At 35.5% G+C, this 23,456-nt stretch overlaps 1 protein-coding gene across 1 annotated transcript in view; it reads left to right on the top strand.

Annotated features, from left to right (window-relative positions):
* OXA1L (OXA1L mitochondrial inner membrane protein) overlaps positions 1-15,570 on the top strand; it is a 43,434-nt gene extending 27,864 nt beyond the window's left edge. The window contains exons 5-7 of the mRNA XM_069818356.1: positions 2,238-2,510; positions 5,573-5,738; positions 15,349-15,570. Coding sequence (XP_069674457.1) covers positions 2,238-2,510; positions 5,573-5,738; positions 15,349-15,515 — 606 coding nt within the window. The 3' untranslated portion in view covers positions 15,516-15,570. The remainder of the gene's footprint in view (positions 1-2,237; positions 2,511-5,572; positions 5,739-15,348) is intronic.
* Positions 15,571-23,456: the final 7,886 nt, after the last annotated feature.

Raw genomic sequence — 23,456 nt, 5'->3', positions numbered from 1 at the left:
TTTCCATGACCTCGGCACTAGAATGAGGTGGTGTGGTCGGCACCACGCTCTGACCGCCTTTTACCCCCGGGAAAGACCCGGTACTCAATTTTATAGAAGGCTGAGTGAACCTTGGGGCCGTTCTGAAAGTTTGGCAACGAGAAAAAATCCTGTCACCACCTGGGATCGAACCCCGGACCTTCCAGTCCGTAGCCAGCTGCTCTACCAACTGAGCTACCCGGCCGCCAATCTAAGAATACGAAAAAAATTCAATGAAAATGGACATGTGAGAGATGTCCAAAGATCTGGTAGGAGCTAGACATTTTGATAACAATGAAAGATAATACACTTTCTTCACTTACTGAATTTTATTACAATCTACATTTGATGTATCGAGAACAACCATCTTGAGACTGCTGCATCGTAATAAATATCATCCTTAGCCCTTGCAGGAGCTAATGCAAGTTGACTGAGACAGAAGATTGTAATTCTGTGAGGCAATGACCAACCTCTGCGATAGAGACCTCAATTTCGTATTAACCTTGCTACTCTCTGATGAATTACATTTTTTCTGAATGGAGAAGTGAATAGCTAAAATTACAGTTACTGATCACAAACTAACCCCAACGAATAAGGATTATAAAGAATGGACACTGAGCGAAATTTCCTGTGTTTTTCTTCTCTGTGCTCCAGCGTATAGTTCCACTTTTAAGCGCTAGAGGTTAGTGTAATCGAGCCTACGCTAAAATAATAATTGAGAACAGAGTTAAGACACAGGATCCAAACATCACCTACCTTATTGCATAACCCAGTAACGCTTTGCTTCAAATAAATTCAAGTTAACGGCTTTTCCTTATTTCTCAGTGACATACTAGTTGTAATTATAATTGTTTATATTTCAGATATAATAAATTATATTATAAAATAATATAATATATTATAAAATTAAGTATCGAATTCGTTTAATATTTGTATATAATATAATATAGGTATATGGTTTTACTTCTCGTAAGAGTTTTGTTTTTCCATTTTCAGCGCTATCACATCATTACATATTTTAATTGATGTTGGAGTCAACGTCTCAACTCTCATTATAAAGGAAGTCTAGAGTCTAGACATTACAGTTAATGACGGATTTATTATTTTATGGATCCAATTTATTTTATTTGAGTACATAATGTACCTAGATGTATTAATTATGTGTGTTATATTTCCACTGTGTCGACTGCTAGCTGGTGTGATGTCAGTGCCAACTCTAGGGAGAAAGCAGAATCTCACGCTTTAGCTGGCTTGAAGGTCATTGAAATCAGTCCGGCTACATCAAAGGTACTGACACGAAGTGTCCATTCTTTATAATTCCTATTCGCTGCTACCCACACAATTTCTCCAGAAGATAAATGTATGGGCAGGGATTCTAGGCTGCAGAGTTGTGGACCTCTACTTTTTTTATGATACACTTAATGGGGACCAGTATTTAGAATTTTTGCGTGAAGAGTTAACACCAGCCCTTGCCATTCTTCATCCAATGTCTGAATGAAGTGTTTCCTAATAGGTGGGTTCGGAAGAAGAGGATTTGTAGAATGATCTGCAAGATCGCCGGATCTTTCCTCTCTTGATTACTTTCTATGGGGTTATTTGAAATGTAAGGTATTTGCTGCGAAGCCTGCTGATATTGTTGTGTTTAAAAGAAGAATATGAGTGGAGTATAGAGAAATACCACCAGCAGTCATTGGAAATGTTAAAAAGGAATTTGTTCTGCGTCTTGCACATTGCCAGATTGTAAATGGGCAACATTATAAACATTTAATTAATTGAACATTTGCTTCTGTAACACATTTATTTTAACTATTTATTTTGTTACCGTAGCAACGTTTGTTGTATAAAACAATTGATAGCTTGTGTAACCATGGAGAATAATAAAATCTTTCAGATAGTATACAGAAAAATACAGAATGTCGTTTAAAAATGTTTCCGATGACGTCACAACTCGCACAACAATGATATCAGAAATGGTTTGTTTTTGTGAAAAAGTGTCTTTTAAAATATACTGTTTGATGTGTCTGAGTGTTTTTCGAAAAACATTTCCATTTAGCAGTAGCAGAAAATATGCGTGACTTTTGAAACACACTGTACACTAAAATATAATTATCCATAATGACAGTATTTCATAAGCTTCCTTCCATTAATTCGATACAATTTGTTTGATAATAAAATACCCATTTGATATACTAATGATATGCAATTTTTCTGTTGTGAAGGCACCATTGTTCATCTCATTCTTCATGGGTCTACGAGGCATGGCAAATGTGCCAGTGGAGAGCATGAGATCTGGGGGTCTGTTCTGGTTCACAGACCTCACTGTGCCTGACCAGTATTACTTGATGCCTCTTATCACCAGTTTGACTATGTGGATCACCATAGAAGTGGGAACTGATGGAGCTCGTTTGTCATCTGCAAACCTTCAGACCATGAAGTATGTCCTGCGTGCCATGCCTGTCTGCATCCTGCCCTTCACCATCAACTTCCCTGGGGTGAGCATTAAGAAGGGTTTTTTTGTGTGCACATGCATGAGTGTACACGCTCTTGAGTGAATAGGGAGAAAACTATCTTCTTCTTCCTGCTTTCTAGTTCTTCAGTTTCCAGTTTTTTTTAGGGGAGAAAAGACCTGCTACTCATTTGGCCCTACCATTTATTTCAGAAGAACAAGGTTACCAATGTAAAATTTTGCATGGACCATATTTTCACAGTTCGCCAGTTAGTAGAAAAGATGACGGCCAAAAGGAAAGAACTACATCCAGTGCTTCTGGGCCTAGAAAAGTATATGGTTCTGTCCCCATAAATAAAATATGACCAACCTTAAGAAAAATTGGAATTGATGAAGTAATGATATCTTTTATCTATTATCTCTATCAGGATTCCTGGGCTTGTATAAAGATTGGTAATAGGGTATGTGATGAATTTATTATATTGAAACAACTTCGAGAGAAATGTGGTATGTTCCACACCTTGTTGAATATTTATTTGCAATATGTATTGAAGGACTGGAATAGGACTTGCAGATGTCTGGGTGTTGAGATAATGGACAACATAATACATTCACTCTTCTTTTGCAAATGACCAAGCAATTATTGGGCAGAATATAGATAATGTAGAATATCTTATGAGGAAATTGTTAACCACTTACATATAATTACTATGATGTACCAAAGTACATATGATATTTCCGTGCAGGAATTCTGCATTACCATATGGTGAAGAATGGATAAAACAGAGAAAAATTCTCTCCACTACCGAGACTTGAACACGGTTTTCAGCTCTACGTGCTGATGCTTTATCTACTAAGCCACAACGGATTCGAGTTTCGATGCCAGATCGAATTCTTCTCAGTTTAAGTTCTACCTCTGTTCCCTTCTGGTGGCCTATCTAATGTACTATATGACAGAATATGTGACCGTGGCACAGTGTCCAACACTATGTACAGAGGTGCACTCTGAAGTGGCTTTGTGGATAAAGCGTCAGCACATAGAGCTGAAAACCTGGTTCGAGTCCCGGTGCCGGAGAGAATTTTTCTCCTTCTTCACCACTTATATATAGTCGGCGTGGGTGGTGCAGTCGATAGAGTGCTGGCCTTCTGTGCCCGAGGTTGCGGGTTCGATCCTGGCCCATATCAGTAGATTTACTGGCATTTAAAAGAACTCCTGTGGGACAAAATTGAAGCACACCGGCGATGCTAATATAACTTTGGCAGTTGCGAGCGTCATTGAATAAAACATAATTTACAATTTTTATAACCACTTATAAACAGAGTGGTTTGAAAGTGAACTTGCAGAAGACTAAGTATTTGGTGGTGGAAGGCCGAGGACAAGATTTGATGGTGGATGATGGACTGATAAGCTTTGTCAGTCAGTTCCTGGGAGCAATAATATGTGTGTGTGTCCAACGCCTAGACGTTTGACTATGAAGTCATTAGTCTTTTTACACTCCAATACTTTTGCACCAAGGTGTCTTCTTTCTCTCCTTTGTCCACCTCAGAACTTATTCTCGGCTTCCCACCACCAATGACAGTACAGAAACTTGTAAAACAGAACATTCTAAATAGAGTGGGACATGCTGTTCCATCCCTGAATGGAGGAACAGAGACTTGTCAGAAGGTATTAAGAAAAATATTCTCAGAGTTATTGCAGAGAGTGTTCTCAGTTATGGAAACGAAAGTTGAACTTTGAAAGAAAAAGACAACAAATTAATGCTGTAGAAATGGATGGGTTAAGGAAAAGCCTGAGAATATCACGTTAGAATGAGAAATGAAGACATCAGGATGAAATGAAAGTGGAGAAGACTGTACTTGGCTAATTAACCGCAAGGACCCTGACTTGGTATGGCCAAGTTGAGAGAATGGAAGATGAAAGATGGGCAGGGAGAGTAATGCATTGGTCCCCAAAGCTTACTTGGAGAAGAGAAATTTGTGAAAACCATGCAGGAACATGGTCTGGAGGAAAACCAATGGCACTTGGAACAGAAAGGAAATTGCTGACAAACAAAAAAGGCCTTTAAAAGTGAAAGTAACATTTATTATTTTTATTTATTTATTTCATCGGTATTGTAATTAATTGTATCAAAATGTATACTAAAACTCAATGGACATAAAAATCAAGAGAAAATTTTAATTCTTATACTTATTACAACATTCTCAGAAATTTTCAACTGGTTTAGATAAGAACTGTGTTGTAAGGAGCATTTTGTACCCAACATAACCCTGATAAATGAAGGACTGAGAAAGCAATGACGGAAGTATGAACTGGATCTTTAAGTACACTACACATGCCTATTAAAAATGTCTTTTAAAAAAAGATCAGAACAGGTAAATTGATATCATTTTTTCATCAAAGAAGAATTTCACTTTTTTTTATGAAAAAAAAAAAATTAAAAATTAATTTTTATTAAAATTTCAGTCATGCATACCCTTATATCTCTTATCTAACAATGTAGTGTCAATTGCGCAGTAGTCTAGTAGTGTTGGTGGTAATTTAACAAAATAATGTTTTGACAAGATGAGTGTGAGGATTCACCATTGGATTACATGACATTCACTTTATATTTGGAAAAAACCTCGGAAAGAACACAACTAAGAAATAAGACCAAGCTGGATTCGAGCAGTCTTAGAGTATGAACCCAAATCTTTACTCCTTTGCCATATGCTGGCCAATAGAGAAAATGGCAAAAGTTTTCACAGGCTTGTTTATTCCTCTCACTATGCAATTTACATTATTCTTTTTTTAATTTTAAAATTGATGAGAACATGTTCAATTTAGAGAATTCTGTACATACTGAAGTCCACACCTGTGGAGTAATGGTTAGCGCGTCTCGCCACGAAACCAGGTGGCCCGGGTTCGATTCCCGGTCGGGGCAAGTTACCTGCTTGAGGTTTTTTCCAACGTTTTCCCTCAACCCAATATGAGCAAATACTGGGTAACTTTCGGTTGCTGGACTCCAGATTCATTTCACTGGCATTATCACCTTCATCTCATTCAGATGCTACATAACCTAAGATGTTGATAAAGTATCTTAAAATAACCTACTAACCTACTGTTTGCAGGCTATTCTTGTGTACTGGGTATCTACCAACTTTATCTCATTGATGCAAGTGGGCTTCTTGAGAATACCTGCTGTGCGGGAGTTCTTCAAGATTGAGAAAGCAGTGGTGCACAGTCCTGACTCTCTGCCAATGAAACCCAAAGGGTTTGTCAAGGGACTAAAAGATTGTAAGTAATAGCTGAATAATTACTGAAGAAGAATGATACGTAATTTAGACTCACCTGTGTGTCTGTATTTTTCGTTTGGAATTTATCTCAGCAAAATCCTTATGGCTGAACGTGCAATTCCAAATGATACCATGGAAGAATACTCGAAATTCCTTATATAAGACTTGTATAAGACCTACTGAAATGCTTTACAATTGATATGTGAAAACAGTGACATTTTAAGGTACCTAATATAATTTCTTATCACTCTCGAAAATAAGTGACTGCAAACCGAGTTAGATGTTAGAATATGTTACAGTCAAAAACTATACCAGTATCGAAATATGAGAACACGTTTTTATAACGAATGTATATTAATCAGTACATAAAAATTCATTGATGACACAAAAGAGAAGGTATTTAAAAAATAATAATAATCATAAAATAAAAACTCACCTGTAACATCTAGTTTTGGGGGCCTAACTTCTTTGTTAAAAGTTGTCCTCATAGCATAAAGTTTTACTTTGTAAATATTTTACTTCATTCGTTTTGAACCACAACAGATATCAGCAATCATGTTGAAACAAGATTTTCACCCGTAACTGATTAGTAGATTTATCTACATTGTTGGTCATTCGATTGATACAATTTATTACACTGTTCTGCATTTCAAAACTTATTTTCTGTTGTTTTCAATCTGATAGGCGATTCTAAACGGATTTTTTGTGCTGAATTCGAAAATAATCTCCATTTTCCCCCCATCACGTCAGGTTTTCAGACAATTCATGAATAACTAGAAATGAAATTATAATGTCATAAAAATTATTTTCAACATGAATTTTGTGAGAAAACTAGATCACAATTTGCTATTTGCCACTAATTAATAATTATAAGCACATTCATAACCTTACCTATATTGCACTTCAAATTTTCTCCTCTTTGACATCCTTGCATGTTGTTCAGAGCAGTCCCTTTTTAACATCCAGCAATAGTCCGCCATCATGTTAACACTACACTTCCCATGATACCTCACTTCCATATTTTTGATATCCTGGTGAAATCTTTCAGTTTGTTCCTGACTAAAATCTCCTAAATTATCAGGGAAATAATTTAGGTGGGAATGTACTTTGACACTCATGTTGCAGCCAATCTGTTTGAAACTTTGTAGCATCACTTTCACTATGTTAACATAATTTGGGTCTTTTTTATTTCCAAGGAAATTAAAAACATTTCTGAAAGCATGCCAGGCATCCTTTACATCTCGACTCAGTATTTTCGAACTGACTGTCCATCAGTTTTCGAATCTGTGGGCCAACGAATACACCAGCTTTGATATTTTCATAAGATAATGAAGGAAATGTAACACAAAGGTATTTAAAGCACTCACTGTCTTTATCTAGAGTTTTCACAAACTGTTTCATTAAACCTAATTTCACATGGAGAGGTGACAGCAATACTTTTGAGGGATCAATAAGAGGCTCACTTTTTATATTTTTTTTCACCCGGTGTTAAATTAGTCCTACATGGCCACTGTTTCCTTTCCCAGTGTTCTGACCTAGTTCTGCTATCCCATTCACATAAGAAACAAGGATATTTTGTGAAACAAGCCTGCTGACCAAGTAATAGTCCAATAATCTTGAAATCTCCACAGATAGACCATAGATGGTTTTCGTACTGCAGTTTTTGTAACAAAAACTTTACATTTTCGTATTTCTCCTTTAAAACAAAGGAGTGGGCCACAGGAATGGAAGGATGAATGTTTACATTATGAAGCAAAACACCTTTAAAACTTTTCTGAGAAGAATCTATGAAGAACCTCTCTTTGGAATTATAGTTCAGGTTATAAAATTTTAAGATGGCAGGGATGTCGTGGCAATACACTAAATTTTTTTCTTCAGCAAAAAAAGGAACAAGTTCCTTCTCACGATGCCTGTACCATGAAAAATATGCATCCTCAGCCAATACTTTCTTTTCTTTTAACCTAGAACCTAACAGTTCTGGTGATTCTTTAGGCAAATTTAAATCCCTCACTGAATCATTAAACTCACTTTGATTAAAACATCTATCATCACCAGAATTGTCTGGTTCATAAGTATGATCCGCTGGAGATTCAGTTTCAGTGCTACTGGATGCAGATGGCAATGTATCTGATTCAGGGGTACCGGAATGGGAATATCAGGACCATAAGGTACGGGCCAAGTGGCAGAGGGAATGTTAGGATATAGAATGTCTTTCTTGTTTTTAGCAGTATATCCATCTACTTTAACTGTACAAAAGTAACAATCATCTCCATGATTTGTAAGTTCCCTTCAAATCATAGGGATACTGAAAGGCAGTGACTTCTTTTTTCCATTTTTCCAACTCCTCAACTCTTCAACACAATGACACTTATGAGGGCACCAGGATTTGTCCTGGTCTCCTAACTTAATGCCAAAATATTGGAAGTAAGTATTCTTTACAAAAGCTGTTATATTCTGTCTCTGTTTTACTAATGTATATGACTCACTTATATAGCAAAACAAATTTTGATCATTTACACAACCACGTTTCGACATTTCTATGAAACAACATTATTATGTTGTACTGTCGCAGAAAAATGAGAACTCACACACTTCACTTTTACACGACAACCAACAACACAAAACTGAACCTCTAATTTTAAAACAACTTTAAAAGGGAATAGGTTTATTATCTCAGTAAGGAAATCTGTAGCCTCATAAGCTGGATTGCACTTCCATAAATAAATATATATACCAGGATCCTCTGTCATTTCTCTAATTCATTGCTAGTTTTAATAGCAAGCTCTAAGAGTAAATATTTCCTTCATAATTTTCTATGGCCTGAGACACTAAACATTTCAACTTCCTGTTTATAGATAATGTTGGGTGTAGACAGATAAAAATCTCCAAGAATAAACAACTGATGTCTTAACCTCGGTTCATTTTAAGGGGGAGGATACAATTTTGTATATCCTCCAAGGGCGGATATAGTTAGTAGATTTTAATAAATATCAAATATAAACATAATAAAATATATTATTTCACCTTTTAAGTAATAAAGTTTAAATTATAAGCTGTCGCGCCTCTCTAACAAATGACAAGCCCACTGTAATATTACTATATTACGAAAAATATTGAAAACATAAAATTTTTAATTGTAAAAAATTCTGATGTGGTACGCGAAAACGGATTTCATTTCTGCAATCAGTGTGAAATTATGATTCAGAAATGCTCATTTATTTCAAAACAATAAAGTCCTTGCAGAACGGTGATTCAAGTTATTTAAAAATAGATGTCACTTTGTCAATAATAAGCCTCGGCTTCATTCAAGAGTATATTACAAAGAAACTGGCTAGGAAACATCCAATGACTTCTGCTTTCTTAAATTGACCACGATTGGACTGACACTTTGGAATTTCTTTCTACAGTGCGCTTACAAATATTTTGTTGAAATACTCCTGTTGTTCAATTGTACAGTCTACCTGAGTCTTTACATACTACGGTAACTATTTCAAACATAAGTTCTCAGTCACAACACCTCTGTAGGAAATATATCTCGTTCCCCACCACCTGCAACAACCCTGATACGATTATTCAATGTAAAATAGTATGGCACGAGAAATCTGCAGTGGATATGTAATCAGCACATGTTACCACATTGCTACAAGTGCCAGTCTTGTGAATAGAGAGTAAAGAAAAAAGCATGAATGAAAAAATTCAAAACAAAATAAAATCTGGTCAATTTAATTTACAACTGGAAGAACACCTGACTATATGACCCTATGGTAAAGCCGCTACTGGTTGAGGCTTGTTTTATACATTAATACAGTGATATTGGAGGCTATAAAATTAATATATATAATAAAAACTATTCACAGGTTATCACTATTGCCTTTTACTTGAATTATAGGCTGCATGTGAGACAAACACGTGTACATTCAGGCCACCAATATAGGCACATTGTCCTACTTCTAGAATTGAATATTGCCGTGAACCATAAATAACCAGTAAAAGTCCATCACTCTCGGCCAGATTTGAACTGAGAACTTTGGAGCCAGTGGCAAACATTGTAACCATTAGACCAGTGGTTCCCAACCTTTTTCGACACATGGCACCCTTGTGATGTATTAAAAATCATGAGACACTCCTATATACTTTTCTCCCCCCCCCCCCCCCCCAAATTTCAGAAAACTATAAGTTTTTAATTTAAGTTCAGATAAATTCTTACATTACTGGTTTCACTCAAATGACTTCTGTTTTATTTATGTGAGATTTGAGATTGATGCTTAAAACACAAATGTTTTATATCAGGCCTAGCAGTTGACAATGAAACATGCATATCATCCTCAAGGCTCTGCAGTGTATTTCTTGCTTTGGATTTTATTGTTACCATAGCAGAGAATGCTTGCTCACACAGGTATGAAGTTGAAAAAGGCAAAAGTAGGTATGTTGCTTTCTTCACTAGGTTAGGGTACTCCTCTGTCAGTCCAAGCCAAAAAGCAGCCACTCTTACTAAACTCAATTTTGAGTGTGGAATGAGTGCAGAGATGAGTGAATTCATCTCGTTTGCAAGATGTGAAATCTGTTTTCTCTACACAGTCTTCTAAATCAAATGGTGATACAATCCATTCAAGATTCTCGTTGGGAAGAGATGGAAAGTATAGATCTATTGCATCTTGCAGTCTTGATAAGTGATCAAGAATGAGATCTTTCAGCCTTTCCAGGTCTTCATCTTTTGTCAGATTAAGAAGAGATGAAAAGTACAGATCTATTGCATCTTGCAGTCTTGATAAGTGATCAAGAATGCTGTCGTTCAGCCTTCCCAGGTCTTTATATCTTTAGCGAGACCCAGGTCTTTATATCTTTAGCCAGATTAAGAAGAGGTGAAAAATTTGACATCTTTCTGAACTGCAGACTTCCAAGAACCAAGCTTTCTCTTAAAACCTTTGATTTTATTGGTCGAAGAAATTATTGCTTCCTTTTGCCCCTGCATTAAACATTCAGCTCATTTAGCTTATTAAACATATCTGCCAAATATAATAGTTTTAAAAACCATTAATCATTTAGCAGCAGTGCAAAAAATACTTGTATGTCTTGATTATCTTAAAAAGTCTTTCACTTCTTTGAGTTGGAGACATCAGTTCAGTACATGACCTCTATAACTATCTCACTTCTATGTGCATTATTAAAGAGGTGTGATCTGCACCCATTTCCCTACACAACTGTTGTTCAAAATCCTACACTTTACAGAACGAGTCTTGGTATAGGTAACCATTTTCATAACCTGGTTAAAAACTGAAGTAAGCTCTTCACCACAAGCTTTCGCAACTAATGCCTCTCTGTGCAAAAACAATGAGTTGTTATGATGGATGAATTTTCATTCAAAACTTTGGCAGTGACACCTTTATATTTCCCACACACCGATGGTGCACCATCCATACATATTCCACAACAGTCTTTCCATGAAAGGTTATGGTGATTTAGGTAGGCAGTAACAGAAACGAAAATATCATGGCTAGTGGTTGTAGTCTCCAGCATTCTACAGTACAGAAACTGTTCAGTAATTTCTTTACAGTAGAACCCCAATTATCTGTCACTCTATTAATCGATTGGCGGATTATCCGACTGTTCTTTGCTTTTTTTTTTTTTTTTTTTCTACAGAAATACAGTATATGAAGTACTATGACACTTTATATTAGTACGTATTTTTTTCTAGAGAGTGTTATTAATTTATTAGTCATTACAAGTCTTGACCCTTACACAGTATGGTCTACTGTTCGAGTTGCCGTACTGTACAACTTCTGTATAAAATGTCTTCCGTGGATGTTAAAAGAAAACGTGTTGTGCTAAGTATTGAAAAAAGTGCAGATAATTGAGTGATTTGGAAAGAGGAACTGTGGCTCATTCCGCATCAGAATATGTGATTAGAGTTAAACTGTGCTCGAGAATAATCAGGAATAAAGTGTTTAAAGTATATAAATTCACAATATGAGACCTCCACTATTCCTATATTACCACAAACAACCATAACAAGGAGTTTGTTTGGCCTTTGACAACCAGTCATTGACAATCAGATTTACTTTGAAGAACTTCTGATCCACTTACTAGTGTGTTAAATACAAGACCGCGGAGGAAATTACGAAAGTGTAATTAGTATTGACCTAATTCACGAAAATCTTTTATGGTATGGATTATCCGATTTTTCCGATTAACTGTTCAATTCACCCCCTTCATTAGCACAGATAATAGAAGTTCTACTGTATCATCAATAAATCTAATAAACCCAAGGAGTTGTGCTTTGTAACTAGTGATAGTACTCTCATCCACTTGCAAAGCAAATTTGCTATGAGATTTTATTTTCATCTAATATTGTTTCAACTATAATTTTACATGCAGGGCCAATAATTTCCTCTCCAACAGTGTGAGGCTTCTTTTGTGAGCTATCAGTTCTGCTATTTTAAACGAGGCTTCAAAACCAGTGTCAGCTATGCTAACTCTTTTAAAAATTCTCAAACCTGCTTTCTTCTGTTCTTCTACCAGACGTGAAAAATAGAATAAACTTTTCTGTGACTCACCAGGATACTTGGTACTAAGATGCCTCTTTAGCTTGCTAGGAACCATGACCTGATTGATGTTTCCCCACAAACTACGTGTACAGGTCGAGGGTTTTCCTGGTCTTTGTTCCACGAAAACCCATATGTCAAGTAATTGTCCAAATATGTTCTCCTGGTTTACAGTGTTGTCTTTTGAGGTTGACAGTCTGGGAGAAAATTTTAAGATTCACGCAAGCAGCAGATGCTGACTGTTCACATTCACTGTCCTGGACTTTACATTTCTTTACAATGAATTTATCCATAGCAAACATAGTGAAACAACACAGTGGTAAGATATTATTTATGCTCAGTTGAAACTTCGGGAATGTTGTGAATGATTAACTGTACTGCCATCTGCTAGATGTGAGAGTGACCAATTCATCCTCAGAAACAAGTGCATCGATCTGTATCACCATCTGATGGGCATGAGAGTAATTAATTCATGTTTTAAAATATTTTTCTTAATGTTTACTTTTAATGTGATGATTAAATATTTGTTCAGTTTTAAAATACCGAAAAGACAAAGTATATGATCATGTCTCATGACCAGAATATTGTACGAAATAGAACTATAGAGATTTATTCTTCGAAGAGGTGGAAAAATACAAATATCTTGGAACAACAGTAACAAATATAAATGACACTCGGGAGGAAATTAAACGCAAAATAAATATGGGAAATGCCTATTATTATTCGGTTGACAAGCTTTTGTCATCTAGTTTGCTGTCAAAAAATCTGAAAGTTAAAATTTATAAAAGTTATATTACCGATTGTTATGTATGGTTGTGAAACTTGGACTCTCACTTTGAGAGGGGAACAGAGATTAAGGGTGTTTGAGAATAAGGTTTTTAAGAAAATATTTGGGGCTAAGAGGGATGAAGTTACAGGAGAATGGAGAAAGTTACACAACACAGAACTGCACACATTGTATTCTTCACCTGACATAATTAGAAACATTAAATCCAAACATTTGAGATGGGCAGGGCATGTAGCACATATGGGCAAATTCAGAAATGCATATAGAATTTAGTTGGGAGGCCGGAGGGAAAAAGATCTTTGCGGAGGCTGAGACGTAGATGGAAGGATAATATTAAGATGGATTTGAGGGAGGTGGGATATGATGGTAGGGACTGGATTGATCTTGCTGAGGATAGAACTGATGGCGGGCTTATGTGAGGGTGGCAATGAACCTCCGGGTTCCTTAAAAGCCATTTGTAAGTAAGTAAGATCACAATATAAATACGACGACTATTTGATTTTTTTTATTAATTTCAGGATATAAAGTCAAGTATTAATTTTATAGTAGTTTGAGTGGACCCCAGATGTATTATTGAATCAATGGTGCAGAATAAAATTGCAATAAAATTTTCCCCCAAAATATTTCATGTCACCCTAAAGTGCCATGGTGCACTGGTTGGAAACCACTGTACTAGACCACAGAGAGCGAGACTCTTTTCACCTCATTAAGCTGGATTTTCTTCCCAATCCATATTTTCCAACTGTTCTTCCCTCTTGTCCTTCTCCTACAACTGCGTTCCAGACACCCATTAGGAATACGCATGCTCCTTTCTTCTCCTTCTCAACTATGTCTTCTATCTTGTTATAGCTTCCTTTCACTTACTCATCTGCTAATCCCACTATGTGGCATGTAAACTTGCACTAGCATTATGTCCATTTTCTTCCCTAGTAGTCTCACCATTATCATCCAGTCATCTACATAACACACAGATGCCACTTTATCTTTCACATGTGGTCCCAGTAATACACCAACGCCATGACTTCCTTTGCACTCACCATTTGAGTAAAACAACCTATATTCATCACACAAAAGTTCACCACTATTTCCCATCTCACTTCTGATGTGCCCTTATAATTCTAATAATAATACTTACTTACTTACTGACTGGCTTTTAAGGAACCCGGAGGTTCATTGCCTCCCTCACATAAGCCTGCCATTGGTCCCTATCCTGAGCAAGATTAATCCATTCTCTATCATCATATCCCACCTCCCTCAAATCCATTTTAATATTATCTTCCCACCTATGTCTTGGCCTCCCTGAAGGTCTTTTTCCCTCCGGCCTCCCAACTAACATTCTATATGCATTTCTGGATTCGCCCATACGTGCTACATGCCCTGCCCATCTCAAACATCTGGATTTAATGTTCCTAATTACGTCAGGTGAAGAATACAATGCGTGCAGTTCTGTGTTGTGTAACTTTCTCCATTCTCCTGTAACTTCATCCCTCTTAGCCTCAAATATTTTCCTAAGCACCTTATTCTCAAACACCCTTAACTTATGTTCCTTTCTCAAAGTCAGAGTCCAAGTTTCACAACCATACAGAACAACCGGTAATATAACTGTTTTATAAATTCTAACTCTCAGATATTTTGACAGCAGACTGGATGATAAAAGTTTCTCAGCCGAATAATAACAGGCATTTCCCATATTTATTCTATGTTTAATTTCCTCCCGAGTATCATTTATATTTGTTATTGTTGCTCCAAGATATTTGAACTTTTCCACCTCTTCAAAAGATAAATTTCCAATTTTTATATTTCCATTTTGTACAATATTCTGGTCACGAGACATAATCATATACTTTGTCTTTTCGGGATTTACTTCCAAACTTATAATTTTAATAATAATAATAATAATAATAATAATAATAATACTAATAATAATAATAATAACTAGTGATATAAATCCATTTAAGATACATGACAGGTTAGTTGAAATAATTAATTTAATATTTGGGATGCATATTAATGTTTCTTGTCTCATTAACAAGAACTCTGAACTGGTGCTTGATTTACAATACAGTTAATGTTTATTTTTTATTCAATGGATATAACTAGCAGTTAAAATTTTATTTTACATGTAACTTTCAACTGTAGATTTGTAAAAATTCATTGATTAACCTGTAATAATCAGTTATGTAAGAATATTACATTTTGTAAACTTTTTAGTTGTATTTTATACTTACTGTATTATCATATTTACAAGACATATTGCTTCATCACTGTTTTGTTACTTTCAGCCTGGACCAACATGAAGATCACGAAGGAGCTGGAGGAGCGGCAGAGGTTTGATGAACTGCAATTTCAGAGAGCGGGCAAAGGCCCTATTCAGAAGACATATAAATATGACCCAACTCGACCCAGGAGGACAAGTGATGCAATTGCAGCCAAAGAGAGAGAAAGATAGACAATGTCATATCACATAGTTGTATATAAAATTTAATTAAAAATACATAACTTTCTTCGAAGCTGTCACTTGTATATCTAAGCCCCTTCTCCATCCCAAACCTTTTGTTTTAGACATTGAAATAGCCATAAAAGAGCTCTGACAAGTAAGTGCCTGTATCACTTTTTCATAATAATTGAGAGTGAATCCTATGAGGATCAATTTGCAGGATCATATATTCAAGGGTACAAGATGTGCACTGCATACTCTGGAAATTGACGAGAAAGTAATTTGTATTGATCATTTGAAAGTAAACACGTCTTTCTATATTTACACAATATTTCTCATGTTCACTGCATTCATTACCGGGGTGGGTCGTCCTAATGTGCTATTGCATTATAGCACACTCGTAATTTTGTTAAAATAAATGTTGATGATGTAACCACTAGTAATATTATTCTGTAAAAACATTACGAATCGGCTCATTTTTCAGATGGCGTTAGGTTGCAAACAATTATGCAGTGTGCCGAGTCTCACTGTAGCGACAGCTGCGTGTGCATTGAATGTTGATGGAGGTTAAAATACCCTTAGGCGAATGACGTATTCTCCCAGCATTAGCATGAGAAACTGGTCAGCAGTGTGCTACTTTCCCATTAGAACCCTTAATGTGAGGAGGAAATCTGAAACCAGGGTTAATTGCATTTTAGATTTCAACCCCCATCCCCCAGCTACCCCTGCTTTGAAATTTAAAATGGCACCTCTATAATTTTATACTTATATATAGGGTGCGGCTTTTATAGCCCTGTTGTGGGACACTCAGGACGAATTAAAAGAAAACACATATACTGGAAGTAATCTAGTAAAATGCAATTTATTAATGTGTGATTACTTTTTAAAAACATTTCATAAGTAGCCTCCACGGCAAAGAATACATTCCTGCAATCTGCTATGAAAGTTCTGCAAAACTCGTCCCAGCAAAACAGGTTCAATGGCACTAATTTCGTTCCTAATGTTTTGTTTCAGCTGGATGATGGTGCAAGGCTTGTTGTGATACACCCTACTTTTGAGATAACCCCATAGGAAGTAATCAGCGCACACTGCTCATGGTTCCATGAACTGTCTGCAAAACATGTTTCCAGGACGAATAATTTCACGATTTGGAGACATTGCCTGGCCGCCAAGATCTTCTGACCTGACTGCAGCTGATTACTTCCTATGGGGTTATCTCAAAAGTAGGGCATATCGCACCATCATCCAGCATAAATAAAACATAAGGAACGAAATTATTGCCATTGAACCTGTTCTGCTGGGGCAAGTTATGCAGAACTTTCATAGCAGATTGCAGGAATGTATTCGTTGGCGTGGAGGCTACTTACGAAATGTAGTTTTTAAAAAGTAATCACACATTAATAAATTGCATTGTAATAGATTACGTCCAGTATATGTGTTTTCTTTTAATTCCTCCTGAGTGACCCACAACAGGGCTATAATAACCGTCATATCCCACTGCCGCACCCTATATAAAAGAGCATTCAATTGTTTATACGCCTCATTCATTTATTTCACATCTTTGGTTTTATCTCGTTGCCTGGCAACCTCGATTGTTGTTACTGTTGATTAGAGCTGAAGCTACAAATACCATTGAACATTTCTTGTAATTGTGTTTGTGTATTAAATTATTGCAAATTAGTGTACCGATATACCCTTCAAGAGAGAACAGAAATCATATTTATTTATGGAGATGAAAACCGTTGTGCTCATAGAACTGCTAGAGCTTTCAACAGCCCTTTACACTATGTGCACTAAAATATGCTATTTTCATTACTTACACTTTCATAAAGACTGAAGGTTTACATTGATCAAATATTATTTACACAATTTACAAATAAGTAGGCCGTAATATTATGAAATAAAACACCGTGCATTACAGTACACAACACTGTGCATAAGCTTAATAGTGTAAATCATATTTGATCAATGTAGGTCTACATTCTTTATGATAGATATTGACTACTTTCAAAAGTCGATAGTCAGAAAGACTGCTTTGGTCTCTAGAATATCATCTTTCTACAAATATTACTTTTTGTACAATATTTCGCACTCCCAGTAAAATACTCTCCGTAAATATTAGTGCATTTGTTAAAGTGATCCACATTATGATCTGCTCCACTTTACGAAACAAGAGTCGCGTGAGCTGTCAGTCGGGTACTTCCCTTTCTAGATGCATGTGCGACGTCCAGTTAAAAACTCCAGTAATACTTAATCTTGTAGCCTCCTGGGACAAAGTACGACCCCTACTCATGAGGCAACTAAGCCAGGAGATAATGGGATAGGTTGGCCAGTTACTTTCCCCCTCCATTACATACATCGCTGATTAGTGACATTATTATACTAATCAGATTTCATATGTATATAAACAATAATTGTTCTTCCTCTGACATATCGTCAGATGAGATATACTGCCTGATAATCAATCAATCAATCAATCTTCTTAATGTATCCAGCTATTTGCTGACAACATAAAGTTCACTGTAGTCTATTCAGTTGTTGTTTTTCACGAGAAATGAGGGCTATTTTGATCAGTGTTCATTATAGATGCCTGTTGCTAGAAGCCAGAGTTGGGGTGTAGTCAATATATACTGCAGGGCTGTGTCTTCTGCAACTGGTACTGATAATTTTAATTTACTTCTTTTGTAGTTTATGGATGGACAGTATAAAAGAATGTGTCCCAGATCTTCATCATGATTATTACACCACAGACAAGTAGGATTGTCAGAAATGTGAAATCGGTGTAGGTACAATTGTGTGACAATGGCTCTTGTTAAAAATGTCTGAACATGTCTGGGCAAGTTTTTGTACATTTCCAGGTCATTTGGTTTCTTTTGTACTCACGTACTTACTTACAAATGGCTTTTAAGGAACCCAAAAGTTCATTGCCACCCTCACATAAGCCTGCCATCTGTCCCTATCCTGTGCAACATTAATCCACTCTCTATCATCATATCCCATCTCTCTCAAATCCATTTTAATATTATCCTCCCATCTACGTCTCGGCCTCCCAACTAACACTCTATAAGCATTTCTGGATTCGCCCATACGTGCTACATGCCCTGCCCATCTCAAACGTCTGGATTTAATGTTCCTAATTATGTCAGATGAAGAATATAATGCGTGAAGTTCTGAGTTGTGTAACATTCTCCATTCTCCTGTAACTTCATCCCTCTTAGCCCCATATATTTTTCTAAGATCTTTATTCTCAAACACCCTTAATCTCTGTTCCTCTCTCAAAGTAAGAGTCAAAGTTTCACAACCATACATAACAACCGGTAATATAACTTTTATAAATTCAAATTTTCAGATTTTTTTTGACAGCAGACTAGATGACAAAAGCTTCTCAACTGAATAACACGCATTTCCCATATTTATTCTGTGTTTAATTTCCTGCCGAGTGTCATTTATTTTTGTTACTGGTGCTCTAAGATATTTGAATTATTCCACCTCTTCGAAGGATAAATCTCCAATTTTTATATTTCCATTTCGTACAATATTCTGGTCACGAGACATAATCATATACTTTGTCTTTTTGGGATTTACTTCCAAATCTATTGCTTCACTTGCTTCAAGTAAAATTTCCGTGTTTTCCCTAATCGTTTGTGGATTTTTCTTTTGTACAGACTGTAAAATTGTTCCTTTGTCAGAAGAGAGCGAATTGTTGATCCATAGGTTTATAAAATGAGACTTTAGAAAAAGCACCGGATAGAGATATCACTTGAAGAGGTCTTAGTTGCAAATATGTTGCCTGTTTTGCAATATTATCGACTTTCTCGTTTCCAGGTATGCCACAGTGACTAGGTATCTATTGAAATGTTATTTCCTTTTGGAGTTTTTTTAGTTTTCTTAGTTGTTTCTGAATTGGAATAATTCTATGTGCGTATAGGTTTGGTATATATTTAATTATATTAAAGTCGGTAAGTATGCAAATAGATTTTTCAGAAATTTTAGTAACACACTGAAGAACAGCATCAATAGCTAGCAATTCAGTGTCAAGACTGGTATGAAGTAAGTTTCTTGATATTTTGGAATATAATACCCTGCTCCTGATGTCCCATTATTAGGATTTAGAGATCCATCTGTATAAATTTGAAGGTGAACCTTATATGTGCTGCAGAGTAGTTCCATGGCATCTAACTTAAGAATGTATGGAGGATCATTTTTGGAATGATTTCCTGGAATTTGTATGCTATGTTCTGGAATTATCCATTTCCATGGAGGAATTTCGTTCACAGCTGGAGCTTTAGCAATGAGTGTGTCTATGATATAGATTGGTATTTCTTCTTTGTTTATTTTATAGAAATTACATAGGATATCATCTGATAATTTGAAGAACATCTGAGATCTGGATGAGGCTTGCAATTTTAAATGCATTTTTAGATCCTTTTCTAATACATAGTGTCTGATTGGTTGAATATTACATTCAATTTCTAGGGCAACAGTTCATGTGGTTTTTGTTACTCCTAGGCATAATTTTAATGCTGAGTTTTGAACAGAAATTTTTGTGTAGATGAGTTGCTGATGCTCCTCCCCATATTTCTCATCCATAGGTCAATTTTGATCGTATGTAAGCATTATAAAACAGACGCATTGTCGTGATATCTGATCCCCATTCCTTATTAGCTATGATCTTCAAGAGATTTAATCGTGGTAGACACTGCGAAGCAACATTAGTTAAATGTGTTTTCCATAAAAGTTTTTCATCAAAAATTAATCCTAGGATCTTAGGAGTTGAATTGTACTGAATTTCTTGATTATTCAAATAAATGTGAGGTTTATAGTTTTTTAAGCTATATCTTCTTGTGAAGACAATATATTCAGTATATTCAGTTTTTGATTGTGAGAAAACTGTATGGAAAAGATTTAAAGCCATAGAAGGCAAGAGTTATGAACACATCACTCACCTTAAAGATAGTAATCAAACAATAATAACAGAAAATGTTAAAAAGGCAGAACTCTTAAATTCATACTATGCCCAAAGGCTGACTAATAATTCATCATGGCCTAAATATATGAACAAAGAAGAGCAATATCTTACAAGTAATTTTCAACTCATTTTTCATCATAATGATATAACAGACAATGCTTTTACCACTGAAGAAATAAACTTGGCAATATCAGAGCTACACAGTTCTGCTACAGGAGAGGATGAAATCCATAACAGCATGTTATTAAATTCCTATGATAAAATTGGCAAGAAATTCTCCATCTCTTCAATAATATTTGAAAAACAGGCTTTTATCCTGAAACTTGGAAAAATGCAATTGTAATTCCTATTCTCAAACCAAGTAAAGACAAATTGGACCCTAAATCATATAGACCGATATCTTTAACATCCTGCATTTCTAAATTACTGGAACGCATTGTTCACAGAAGATTAACCTGGAGACTTGAAACTTTCAATCTTTTAAGCCCATATCAGTTTGGGTTTAGACCATCATGTGGCACAACTGAAGCTCTATTATATTTTGCTCAAGAAATTTATAAAGGTTTCACAGAAAAGAAGACCACATTAGCTGTAATGATAGACTTTGAAGCTGCTTTTGATAATATTCCACACATCCATTTTATTACAATCTATGAAACTTGGTATCAAAGGCAGAATGCTAAGATTTCTACATTCTTTTCTTAATGAAAGAACAATTCAAACCTCAGTAAATAATCATTTATCTTTATCCAAAAAAATTACAGGTGGTATACCTCAAAGTTCTGTTTTAAGCCCAAATTTATTTAATATAATGTTATATGATTTACCTGATGTTGTTCCACCTGAGGTAAAAATAAGTATCTATGCAGATGATGTTACAATATGGGCTATGAACAACGATCCAAACGAATCATTGAGAGTTATACAAACAGCTGTAAATAATATCAGTACCTCCTGGGTATATCCAAATACTGCCTGATAACACTGAACAACGAATTTTTACTTTTTGTCTTGCTCTGAAATAAATATAGGTGAATATTACTAATATGTGTGGCCTAAATCTGAATTTAAACTCAAAATTGTCCCATCATGTACCATTTTCTGGAGGAAATGAATTGAATTTTTTCTGAAAAAACTTTTCTTTTTTTTTCACTGGTACTGGTAAAATTACAAACATACTAGGGATTCAAAATGCCTCATAATACTTGAAAAATGTGTACTGGATACAAAAATGATGTTACATAGTTTAAAACATAACAATAATAAAAATATTTCATGCATATAATAAGAAAAATCTCGGAATTTGAACTTACATTTAAAAGACTTTTCTGGATGGCTTTTGTTTATAACTAGATCTGGGACTGTCTTTTACAAGAAACCAACAATAGTCTGCAAGCATGCTGGATGATGATCTTCCTTTATATCGCCTTTCCATTTCAGATATTTCTTGATGAAATCTTTGCCCATGCTCGTCACTTATCGCTCCAAAGTTAGAAGGAATTAAATCCAAATGAAAATGTAAAAAGTGTATCTTGAGAGAGTATTAACCCCATTTTCTCATATTCACTTGACATGGTTTCCACAACAAGTTCTATGTAGCTGTCTGCCCTAGAATTTCCAAGGAAATTTGAGCAATCTTCTTTGAAAGCACGCCATGCCATTTTTTCTGTAATGGGAAGTTTTTTCTCAAACAAAGAGTCAGCTATAACTTTTTGAATTTGTGGACCGATGAAAATGCGCTCTTTTAATTTGCCTTCACTCAAAATGTAAACTTTCTTTTAAGTACTGAAAATCACACCCTTGTTTGTTCATTGCGTAGACCTCACTTTCAACTGTTATGAAATTTACTGAATAGAAGGGACCTATATATGTTTATTTATTAAAGTACAAAAGAACATGCCAACAACAATAAGAAACAAGAAATGTCATAAACTCATAAAATGCATTAGCTTTTGTTTTGGTTTTACAACCCCCAACCTGGGAGAGCACTTATAGAAAAGTGAAATCATAGTATATTTTAAAAACCTTACGTGATACGAAGAAAAGGGATGCATTTTCAGATTCAGCTCACACTAAACCATAAGGGACACACTGTCTTAATTCAGAGCAAAATTCTTGTTGTTGAGTGTAATAGATGTATACAGTATATCAGCAAGAACCTCAATCAGAAGTACGTAGACGAATATAGGTCTTTATGCATGTGTAAAACTATCTACTTTATATATATATATATATATATATATATATAGACACACATATGCATATTCATACACACAGTATATATCCTTCTTCCTGCGTTCAAATCCTGAGGTTTTCTGCGAGGTTTACCCTCAATCAATTGAAGCAGAATTGCTGGATAACTTTTTCCATCGTAATTACACTTCCCTCTTTCATCATCATCTCTGTTTCTTTCCCATATTTTGGGCTTGTTCTGGTTTAGAATTGGCTGCGGGCTGCTACCGAACTTGAACCCTGTGGTATGTGGTCATTAGTTGCTGGTGATAGTGCTATGTACCACGGACTCTCCACTGGGACTTATAGTGTTTATGGAACCTGGGATTGAGGGACCGTGGAGATACCTACATGAGAAGGTAAAGGGATTCTGTAGGCCGTTGGGAAATTTGTAGCATGGGTAGGGTCTTAGGGCATGCACATCATTCCATTCCATCGGCCTATAATTGAAATTATAATTGACTGAAATTCTAAGTCTTTATGTTGTGCTTCTTTTGTCACTCTTTATGTGTAATTCTACAAAACTGCTATGGTACCTTATTCAGATAATAAATTTAGCATGCATTTCTTTCTGGTTACCTCATGCACTAGTTACTACATAGATCCGTGCTCTCATGACAAAAAAAAAAAAAAAAAAAAAGAGCAGAGCGAGTGTGAATGCAAAACACCGAACATATTCTGATACGGAACAGAATGTCTACTAAATATGATGAACATATGAAATGAGGTATAGTAATGGGATCTGTCTAATG

Source organism: Periplaneta americana, chromosome 2 (assembly GCF_040183065.1).
Source record: "Periplaneta americana isolate PAMFEO1 chromosome 2, P.americana_PAMFEO1_priV1, whole genome shotgun sequence".
Lineage (NCBI taxonomy): Eukaryota > Metazoa > Arthropoda > Insecta > Blattodea > Blattidae > Periplaneta > Periplaneta americana.
The sequence above is the reverse complement of the archived record's forward strand: the minus strand, read 5'-3'. Positions and strand labels throughout refer to the sequence as shown.